The following is an 11785-nucleotide window of genomic DNA, read 5'->3' as shown; positions in this document are numbered from 1 at the left end:
GGAGAGGGGGCAATTTTATTATGATCCTGGAAATGCTTAATTTTTCTATGCCTTTTCCCTGATAACTTGAGAACACAAACTGATCCACCCGACATTTTTCTCACTATAGGACAGCTTGGGATTTTAAAAGTGCCAAGAACTAAAATTACAATTTTATTAGGAAGGAAAAGGAGCAAAAGTGAACCTTACAAGCAGTAAGAACTTTCACACTGAATATTCATCACTAAAATGATTTATAACACAATCATGCTCCTCTCAGTCACCTGTCACACAACAGACCTATCTTATTGACCCTGTTGCTGCAATGAGTCCCAGGCTTCTTCCAAAACTTCGATCACCAGAAATATCCATAAAATTCATCTTTGCAAGGTATTTTGGAGTATTTGAAGTCATTCAACTATCCTGACAAGTTTGCAAGGAAGTGAAAGTCATAATAGTACAGAAGGAAGGTGAAATGATGTACAACATGAGTTAGATACTTCAACCAGGATGATATTTGGTGATATAAAAACAGTAATTTGGGGGAGGGACTTCTAAAGTTAGGTTTTTAGTATTTTAAAAAGTGTCCCTTCCAAAAAAGTGTAGTTTACAATTAAATACCTTCCCAATTACATTAAACCCAGAAACTGTATCAAACTATGATTTGTGTACCAAACACAAGCATCTATTTCATGCTTTCTTATACCACAAAAACTTCTCTTCCCAGCTTAGCTACCAGTTTTTCCTTTCTGAATGTTCAGAGTAGCAGGGATCAAACTCTAAGCAAACAATAGCCTGAAATCCCAGGCTGCTTTCCTATGCCTGGTTTGTGAGGGCCATTTCTCCAGTTACCCACCATGAAGGGGGAAAATCCTCTGGCTAGGTTTTATCAGATGCTTCCTCGCTCTGGAAAAGGAGACTTTGGCACAAGGCCATTCAACAAATCAAGGATGTGTAACCCCTGACACATTTCCTTCCAGCAACTCAGAGGGGAAGGCTGTGGCAGGCAAAGATTATTGTTGTGAACTTGGGAGGAAAAAGGAGTTGCCCAAGACACTTTCCTTCAATCCAGGCGGGTTGGTTTGCCTTTGAATGCCTCTCACTCAGGCCTTCCATTGTGGTGAGTGGGAGCCGAGATGAAGGGAGTCTTATTGGCTTTTCTGGTACTATGGCAGTTTTTCTACACTCCAGGAGGCTCTGGGATTCTTCCTTCTGCCTTCACTAAGTGCCAGGCCGATTCAAGGACCTGCTACAGTGCCCAATTGGTCAGGCTGGCTTTCCAGAAGGCTCAGGAGGCCTGCATGGGACAAGGAGGTGGCCTTAGCACTGCCAACAATGCCAACGAAGTGAGCACCATTTTGGCTCTGCTTGGTAACCTAGGCAGCACCTCTGGCATCCACTTCTTCTGGCTGGGCTTAGTGAGGAAGGCTCAGCAGTGCACCAGGGAAGACCTGCCACTGAGGGGCTTTTCTTGGACCTCAGATGGTGATTTCATGGAGATGGCAAGGAACAAGAGTGGCCTCGGCTGGCTGAGGGAGCCCAGCAAGTCATGTACCGTGGAGCGCTGCGCTGGATTGCAGGTAATGCTGGGAGGACCTCATTTGGAGCCATGGGGCTTGAGGGATCACCCTTGCACTAAAACCAGTGCGGGTTATATCTGCAAATACATCTATGGTGGTGGCTGCTCCACTCTTAAGCCATCATCCAGCCTTCGGTACATATTGCCCCATTCCCACCTCCAAAGCGCAGCTGTTGAGTTCAGCCCGCCCGGAACGGAGCTCACTCTGAGGTGCCCCGGAGGTCAAGAAGCTCACTTCACTTGCCGCCTCTCAACTGATGGCTATCACTGGGAAAGAGAGATGGAGGAGCGGCTCTGTTCCTGCCCCAGTGGATACTGGAGCCCCAGAGAGGCGGCCTGCATGCAGCTCGACACCTGTCAGGATCCTCAAGGTGCCTTCTTTTGCCTTTGTGCTTTGGGTTCCCGCTTAGGGACCGATGCAGAAGCCTGCCTCCAGGCTGCACAAAATGGTGGTGCTGCCTCAACATCACAGCCTGGCTTGCCTTCAGCAGTACCTAGCAACAGCACTGTGGAGGAGCACTTTCCTACTGTTGTCAATGGGAGTATGGCGGAGGAGACACCGCGGCCTCTGTCGGACTCCTCCAACTACGTCTTCATCCTCATCACGGTGGCTGTGGTGATGCTGGTGATCCTGGTCATGGCAGCGCTGCAGGTCTTCCAGCTCTGCTTCCGAAGGTGCTCTCCTTCTTCCTCTGCTTCTAAGGAGCCTGCTGGGAAAGATGGAGCTGCTATTGGAGCTGAGAAAGGCGACCCTGAGGCCTCCGCCACCTGCACCAACTCAGAGCACTCTTTGGGGCCCAGCAAAGCCGAGTCCCTGGAGGCCTCACCAGAGGAGGCCTCACTAGGAGGCCAACTCACAGAAATGGACTAGCCCTGAGTGGGGTGGCTGGGTTCAACTCCAGTGAAACAGTGAGGAATTAAGGCAGTTTGATACCACTTTAACTGCCATAGCTCAATGCTATGGAAGTCAAGGAGTTGTAGTTTAACAAGGTCTTTAACTTTCTTGCCCAAGAGTGCTGGTACCTCACCAAACTACAACTCTCAAGATTCTATAGCACTGCAACATGACAGTTAAAGTGAATTCAATCTATATTCTACAATGTAGATGCACCCCAGCCTTTGATCCTCCAGGTTTTGGGATTTCAATTCCCAGAAGCCCCAACCAGATTGTTAATTTTAGAGCTGAAGTCCAAAAATGTGGAGGATCAAAGGTTGGGGAGCATTTGACTGGCCATGCCCAGAAGAAGCTTCCCATGGTTTGGATGTCATTCCATTTTTTACCCTTTAGCAGTGGGTTGCTTGGTTGATGCATAACTAGAAGGTTTTGTTTCCTTTGAAGGGAAAGTTGTAGTTGTCGAATGTTTTATGATTTTTAGGTTGCTTGCTCTGTGACCAGGTCAATGCATAATTTCAACACAGGAAGAATGCATTCACACTATTGAATTAATGCAGTTTAGCACTACTTTGACTGCCACAGCCAAGTGCTATGGGATCATGACAAAGGTAACAGCACTCTTTGCCAGAGAAGGCTAAGGACCTTGTAAAACCACAGCTCCCACGATTCTATAGCATTGAGCTTTGGCAGTTAGAAGTGGCATCAAAATGCATTAATTCTACAGTTTAGATCTACCTCAGGTCACCCAAAAGGGGAAAGGAGATCACACAGCAGTCCTGTTGACTTTTATCTTTTCCAGTGGAGGTAGCTCTAAGAAGCAGTGGCTATTATCTTCACTTATTTAACCCCCAACCCTTTCTGCCCATTGACACTATCCAACTATAGGTTATCTTTTAACTGCCCTGGCCACAACTTGTGAAATCCTTACATTTATCATTTGCTAAGACACTAGAGCTCTCTCGCTGAGAATTCTAAATATTGCTCCCTTAAACTGAAAATGCCAGTATTCCATATAATGGGCTGTAGCAGGTTTTTTTCATGTCAGAGGCGACTTGAGAAACTGCAAGTCACTTCTGGTGTGAGAAAATTGGCCGTCTGCAAGGACGTTGTCCAGGGGACACCCGTATGTTTGATGTTTTTACCATCCTTGTGAGAGGCTTCTTTCATGTCCCTGCATGGGGAGTTGGAGCTGACAGAGGGAACTCAACCCATTCTCCCCAGACTCAAACCACTAACCTGTCATCAGCAGTCCTGCCAGCATAAGGGTTTAACCGCACCACTGGCGGCTCCAGCTGTAGCAGTGATTCCACTTTAACTGAGTTGTGTGACTCTCTGAGTAAAGCGGCTGAAACTTCCCTGTCTTTTTGCACTGTTCTCCTACTCTCCCTCCCTTGTTTTCCAGCTGTCTAGGCAGCACAGACATTGGCACTATATGGCAATGTCAATGTTCTAGAATGATAATGCAAACCAGCAGTGGATGTTTCTTGCAATTGTGCACCAACTTCCACCTTGAGTGTTTCGCTTCCTTTCCAGTTTTTACCCTCACAATGCTGATATTATCAATTTTTCAGTTCTCAATTGAAGTGGTAAAGTCTAAATATTGGTAAGAAAGTCATAGGGTGCTGGAAGATCCCAGCGGAACACATTCAGATTTAAGTTGCTCAACCAGTGGCACAGTTCTATGTGTGCTTAAAGATAAGTCACATTTAGTGGGACTTATTTCCAGTTATAATTGTGGGTTTGCAACCTGGAATAGGCTTCTTGTTGATCCTGGTTTACCTCTAGTTTTAATCTTTGTACTAGAGCTGTTTTCCACAAATGAGACTTTGTGTGTGAACATGGAAATAAATTTATAAGCCTAAAAAGGATCTGAAATCTTTTTTTGTGGATTGTCTGATGGATTGTATCCATGATTGCAAACATGAAATGTATAGGCTAGTGCACGCTATATTTTATGCTGTAAAATCCAGCATAAATTGTGAGTTGTATATCCCATCCTTACTTGGCACTTGTATATTTTCTACACCTGATTTTTTTTGAGAATGTCCTTAGTAATCTGTAAATATTGGCAAAGATGCTGCATCACAGATGTAGTTGCAAATATGTATGTGTGAATTGTCTTCTGACTCATCTCTTCAAACACTCCTTAAAGGCCAGCAGCTACACCAAATGATAGAAGTTTGTTCTCGTGGTGATTAGAGTGGGATTTTCAGCTCCCACAAGTGATCTGTGGTAGTATGAATATTTACAACGGGGATCCTCTTTCTGATTGTCACCCCACAGATTACTGGTGAAAATGTGCTAGGAATACCATCCTGTCCATCTTGATTGTCATCCAAACAGACTTCAATTCAATGTATTGTCAAAGGCTTTCATGGCCGGAATAATTGGGTTGTTGTAGGTTTTTTGGGCTGTATGGCCATGTTCTAGAAGCATTCTCTCCTGACGATTCACCTACATCTGTGGCAGACATCCTCAGAGGTTGTGAGGTCTGCTGGAAACTAGGAAAATTGGGTTTATATATCTGTAGAAAGTTGGAGAAAGAACTCTTGTCCATTGGAGCTAGGTGTGAATGTTTCAATTGGCCATTTTGATTAGCATTTGATGGCCCGACATTTTTAAGGTGTGGCTTGTTTCTGCCGGGGGGGGGGGGGGGATCCAATTAGGAACAGCTAATCACTTCTCAACAAAGGAAAAACCTACAACAACCCAGATCTCAATTCCTTGTTGTATTTGCTGGTTGTTCAGGAAGGTTTGAGAAGGACCTTTGCGTTCATGGCAATATTGCCATATTTGTAAATATAAGTACAGACGTGTAGGTCTAGTTTATTCATTTGTAACTGTTTAATGGGATGCCAGGCATTGTATCCCTGAAACTGACTGTTTCTCTCCCCCCCCCCCCCAATTTTGTTACTTTTTATATCCATTTTTGCTTTTGAGACTGTTATTTTATTGATGGCTTTGGTGTTGTTGCTGATGTGCCTTTGAGTAAACCCATTTTGATGCCCCTATCACAAAAGTTTACTCTGCAAAGTTTATTCAGAGCCAATTTCATCTGAGTCTGAGAATGTGAAGCTTGTCTAAGGTAAGCACTGTGTCGTGGTCAATGACTGAATGAGGATTTGAAACCTGATCTAACAGTTGTATATTGCTATATCACATTGACTCTCTTTTTTGTAGATCACCTTGGGAGGGGGGGGGGAGTGTTTGGAACTAAGAGTGTAAATTTGTTAATAAATAAGAAACATCTTTCATAAAGTTTGTTGTTATTTTCTGTAAAGTTTATTTCAATTTATGGTATGAATGAGAGACTTCCAAGAACATGTCATCAACAGCTCTGATCAGGTATTGGAAACTCAGGGCCATGTTTTCCTTGATTGTGTCCATCCAACTGTAGTGTAGTATCCCTGTTTTCCTACTGCCTTCTAATTCCCCAAGCATTAGTCTTTCCCCCATATGGCCCAATTCATCACTGCAGAGTCTCACATAGAGGAAGAGTCTGGGAAGAAAGGAGGAAATGGTGATGAAATTTTCTTTACACTATCAGCTCATTGTGGGGAAAGAATAGCAAGCAGAGAAGTTTAAAAGATAAGAGCATGAAAATCTCCTTTACCATATCGTGGCAGATTCTCTCTGCTCAAATATTTTATAACCCAGCCTTCACTAACCTGGCCAATACTCATGCAGGCTGAGGATGATGGCCACTGTAGTTAACATTTCTGCATAGTATTAGACTAGATAATCTATTAGGAATGCTAACCTGCCTAAAGCTATGCATATCAAGAGATCTGTGGGATTTTTCAAATGCAGAGCTTTGATTAGAAACTAATTGCATTGTTCGGGGAATATGGACATCAGATGTGCTTTGCCAGAAAAAATGCCTGTAAGATGCGACCTGCAGGAATAATGAATCACTGTGTCGTGGTCCAAATGTTCTGTGCGACCATGTGTAAAAAGCCAGAAGGCCTGCAGCTTTACTGAAAAGCAAGTAGAGAAGGAGTGCACAAGTACTGAATGTGGGAATGGAATGTTTCCTTGTTTTCCGTCCCTGCTCCCCTCCCCCATTTTCTAATTCTTTAAATTTTTTGGGATTCCAGAAACATTTTTTGTAAGATAAATGTGAACAGTTGGCTTTAATGTCTAGAATTTCAGTTTTGGGACTCATTGGCTCATAGGATTAGATCCATGAGGACTGATGAGAGAAATGTGGATGTAGCCACTGATGTTACTGTATGTATATACTCAAGTATAAGCCTAGTTTTTCAGCTGAAAAGGGCCCCTTTGGCATATTCTCAAGTGAGGATTCTGGCAGTAAGGTGTGGGCCTGAAAGAAGCTCTTTGCAGGGCTTCTACCAACCGTGTGCCTCCTCCGTTTTTGGCACAGAAACCCAGCTGGATCTCTGTGCCGAGAGAGAAGCTGTATGCCTCAATTAATGTAATTCTATTGGTATCTATTTTTATTTTGAAATTTATCAGTAGCTACTGCATTTCCCAGCCTAGGCTTATACTCGAGTCAATAAGTTTTCCCAGTTTTTTGTGGTAAAATTTGGTGCCTCGGATTATATTTGGGTCAGTTTATGCTCAAGTATATATGGTATGTGGTGTTGTATTCCAAGGCATTTAAATTAAACACTTTTATTCAAACATTTGAAACATGATACAAAAGTTTTATCTCATCATCTATTCCCCTAGCCCTTCCATTATTTACATAGCATGATAAAAATACAGTACTGTCAATTCTATTACATCGACATTATTTGAATTTTATCAAATACATAAAATTATTGTAATGTACTCACAAATTACTCAGTGTTTCCTGCTAACATCTTTTTTGGATGTTAGTGGGAAATAATACATTTCAGGGGAGCTCTGTATTCGAAGGTGAGAATAAGGATCTGGTAACTAAAAATCTTATACTGCTCATGTTATGTGCCCCAAGATCTGAAATATGATTTGAAAGATTTGAAAATGTTAAAGAATCTGAATTAAATAATTGGTTAAACAGGATATGGGTGATAGCTCTATCGGAAAAGTTAACCAATAAATTAAGATTGGCAAAAAGGGTGCATTGAAGGAAGATATATTTGATAAAACTTGGAAACCATGTATTAGTTTCATGTGTAAGAGCAATTGCATTTCTGATGAGGTGACTTTTAAGCAAAACTGTCAAGAGCTTTTCTTGGCAAAGTTTGCTCACAGCAGGGTTGCCTTTCCTTCTCTCTGAAGGTGAGAGACTCTGACTTTCCAAAGATCACCCAGTGGGTTTCCATGACAGAATGGGGATATAGTCCAGTGCTGACTAAGACTCGTGCTATTTTTTTTTTAAAAAACCAATGTTTATGAGCTCCTTATTTCTCAAAAAGAAATTCCAGAAACACATTTATTTTTATTTATTATTGAGGGTACGCAGCAATTATAATGTGAGAAGAAAACATATTTTAAAATAGATTCCTTTCTAAAATAGATTGCACTTTTGACTTTGAGAGAGTAGAACCCAAATTTATTTATTTTTCTAACAAGACAATCCTGTGCAGACTAAAATTAAGTATACCCAGGCCTGCTGATTTCAGTGCATTAAGCCCAGTATTTTAATAGAGCATTAAAGTGTCTCTATATTAGCCATCCAGAACCAATGCAGAAATAGCCTATCCTAGTTCTGATTGATGTCTGAGCAAACAAACAAAACTACAATAGTCCCTCCACATTTGTGGTTTTGAGTTCTGCAGATTTTCTTATTCATGGATTTGATTAAAATATTCTTTCTAGGATTTTCTAGGTCCTATACTGTGACTTTATGGTCAGTTTCCTCTAGACATGTTGGAAGACCTAGATTTCTAGAGAGAATGACTCTCTAAGAATCTCTAACTGCTTTATCACAGTAGGGCTTTAAAGAGGGCAGCCCCACATTTTGTGCATCTTATGTCGCCTACAGAATTCTGGGAAAAGTAGCTTAGGGCGGGGCCTTTTATAGTCACAGATACAGTGGCTCCTGCCTTCCCAAACTACATTTCCCAGAATTCTGCAGGTGGCAGAAGATGCCAAAATGCCAGGTTGCTTGCTTTAAAGCACTAGTATGATAAAGCAGTTAGCCTTCCAATGCATTCTGTGGCCAGTTTCCAGTTGAAGATAACCACTGAGTTGTATTGGAAGACCTAGAAATTTCTAGAGAGATGTCTTCTAGAGAGATATCATTTTTTAATTTGTTTTTCATTTTTATGGGTATTCCGAATCTCTAACTCCAGGAGATGTGGAGAGATGATTGTAGATCAGGGGTTCTCAAACTTTTTCAGCCACGGAGCCCTTTTTGAAGCAAAAGTTTCTTGTGGATCTCCAAGAAATGTATGTGTGTGTATGTGTGTGTGCGTATCAGGCATAGGCCAACTTTTTGACCAACATAAACTTATCATTAACTTAATAGTGGAAGACTCCAGGAGCTATCCAGTCCAACCCTTTTCTGCCATGAAAGAAAAGCACAATCAAAGCACTCCAACAGATAGCCACCCAGCCTTTGTAATAGCAATAATAATAATAATAATAATAATAATAATAATAATAATAATGGCAGAAACCCCAGTGGCCATTCAGTTCAACTCCCTTCTGCCATGCAGGGAGAGCACAATCAAATCACACACACACACACCACCTGTGGAGGCCCTCAGTGTGCTTCATGGAGCAGCAAGGGCTCCATGGAGCATACTTTGAAAATCTCTGTTGTAGATTATTTGGAAAAAGGTTATAACACTAACTATGTGTTTGTGAACAAACATCCACACAATGCTGTTGGATGCCTTCAAGTTCTTTCTGACTTACGGGAACTCTAGAGGATGGAGAGACAGCACCCCCTTGTGGCTGGAATCAAGACCAACCTCCAAGATGCCGAAGCTGGGAAAAATGATGACATAATACCTCTATCTGTTGTCTGTCTGTCTATTTAATGGCATTGAAAGTTTGTCATGGATGTGTTCTGTGACCCCGAGTCCCCTTCAGGGCAGATTATAAATACTGAAAATAAATAAATAAATAAATAAATAAATAAACTTGTTATGGGGTTTTGATAGTAAAAATTGTTCAAGGAAGTTTCCCATTGCCTTCCTCTAAGGTCAAAATAGCGTGAATTGCTCAAGGTCACTCACTGAGTTTCAGTGGCTGACCAGGGATTCAAATTCTGGTCTCCCAACACTAGTCCAATACTCAAACCACTATACCATGCAATACTAATAGCATAATTTCTATCACTGAGTGCTTTTGAGATTCCTAGTGTTCAATTATTAAATGCACAGAAGTTCCATTAACATCATAAAAGATAGAATTGCCCATTCCTTTGATCTAGGTCAATAGAAAGGTGCATTCTCTTGTCACCTGTTAAATCTTATTTCTGGAATGTTAATTCTTTCTAAGAAACTTCAAAAGTGGTTATAGACATCTTGAAGGAAGAAGGGACTGTAAGGCACAATTACAATGAATATTTGATGATGTATCTTCATCACATAATCAAGGATAAAATTCAAATCCTCAGAAAGATGTTTAATAATGTTTTAAACTACAGAGGGCTTGGTTAAATGTGCTGTGGGATTAAAGTAAAACTGAAAGGTGGCCAAGAGCTAAATTCAAATAGTACTTCAAAGAACATTTTTTAAAAAATATATCCAAAGTCATACAGTTTAATGGAGATTTTGGAAAGGGAATTGATTGAGTACTTGCCAACAATTTGGTGGCAGTTCCCCTTCCCCATCCTTCTTTTATAAAACAGCTTCATCTCTTGTTTAAAATGTTCACTCCACCTAGAAAGGGAGATTTTTTTTGCTGCTGTTTCTGTGGATGAACATCACAACTCTCATTCCAGTCTGGATGCATGATAAGTAAGGTGAGGTGGTGGTGTACAGCTGGACCAGAAGCACAAACAGCAGGAAATAATGTGCTGGTAGAGGTGGGCTGGATCTACGGCATTTGCTATGCTTCAAATATCCTGATGTGTATAGCTCTCTGTGTGTAATGACAGCAAAGTAACCCAATTCTTGTGGAAAAGAGAAGATATTTGTGTAAGAATGATAGTAAAAGAGTGCTCTGTTAAACCAGGATTCTATAGAAATAGATTACTCCTTCCCTGTGTGAGTACAGTTCAACACCTATATTCATGGGGGTTACATTACCCAAACCTATGGATCTCTGAAACTGTGGAAAATGTCCCACTCTCCATTTTGACTATAGTATACTGTACCTGAGACATAAGCATAGAATTATGCTAGTGGATCTAAGAAGGCCCACATACACTTCTAGGGTACTTACTTTTACTTTGCTTACTTAGGTGATCCCTCGTTGTCCGAGTACGACAGTCTTCCAGGATCAGTGTGCTGGTGGGTCTGTAGGTGACTGTGGGTCTGCATCTTCTCCCTAAGTGAGGGCATTGGTTTCCAGGTGGAAGGCAGTTTCGGTCAGGGTTGGCTTGACACGCCTTCCTCTTGGCACGTTTCTCTCTTTCGCCCTCCATTCATGCGTCTTCAAATTCTACAGCACCAGTCGTCCCTGCCAGACACACTTGTGCTGTTGACGGGAGTGAAAGCATGGCCTCCCCGGACAATCTTAGATTATGAGGTGGAACGTAGAGGTGGATGTGTTCGGACAAGTAAGCTGGGCCAGAACCATATAGAGCTTTATAGGTCAAAACCAGCACTTTGAATTGGGCTCAGAGATGGACCGGCAGCCAGTGGAGCTGACATAATGGAGGGGGTTTCCCCCAAAAAAATAGGGGGTTATACTGTATGCTAGTGGAGCTTTATTTTCCATCATGGAGCTATTTGTTCTGATGGAATTCTATCAATTCCAATGAATTAATAAAAACACAATATTCACCAATTAACTCAGGTTAACCCAGATTATGATCTTCTGCGAAACAGTGCTGTATTGCAATCCACATATTTTTCTGGGTGACAATAGCATGGTTGGGATAGGGTGCCATATTTTCAACTGAAAAGGTACTGCTCTTCAGTTGCTGTGAAATGCTCATAATTACATAGGAAAATAGGCTGGAAAGGCTTTGGTTATAGCCAATGTTATACTAATGGGAGGAAATCAAAAGAGTTGTTACATAGAGGGTTATATGAGCACTAGTAGAATAAGTAGTGTGCAAAATACCTAACCTCATAAAACCAAGTTTTGATATATTCGATGCACTAAAAAGATGAGGTGAAGTTCTCCCAGTTTGCATCTTTTGTGGATTTGTCAAATTATAAGGATATTTTGGAAAAAGATCAAGATAGCAATTAAAAAGATTACATGAATAGAGTTTTCATGGAGCCTCAAACATTTTTGCTAATTCATACAAAAGAGAGATT

At 41.4% G+C, this 11785-nt stretch overlaps 1 protein-coding gene across 1 annotated transcript; it reads left to right on the top strand.

Moving 5' to 3' along the window:
- The first annotated feature begins 974 nt into the window (after positions 1–974).
- On the top strand, positions 975–3777 carry CLEC14A (C-type lectin domain containing 14A). The gene has a single exon (XM_060758997.2). It carries the CDS (start codon positions 1116–1118, stop codon positions 2427–2429), a length of 1314 nt encoding a protein of 437 aa, XP_060614980.2. The 5' UTR covers positions 975–1115; the 3' UTR covers positions 2430–3777.
- The last annotated feature ends 8008 nt before the right edge of the window (positions 3778–11785 follow it).

Source organism: Anolis sagrei, chromosome 1 (genome assembly GCF_037176765.1).
Source record: "Anolis sagrei isolate rAnoSag1 chromosome 1, rAnoSag1.mat, whole genome shotgun sequence".
Classification (NCBI taxonomy): Eukaryota; Metazoa; Chordata; class Lepidosauria; order Squamata; family Dactyloidae; genus Anolis; species Anolis sagrei.
Note: the sequence above shows the minus strand (reverse complement) of the source record. Positions and strands in the feature narration are given on the sequence as shown.

Excerpts from the sequence above, each read along its gene's own strand:
- CLEC14A (XM_060758997.2), top strand. The coding sequence starts at position 1,116 with ATGAAGGGAGTCTTATTGGCTTTTCTGGTACTATGGCAGTTTTTCTAC.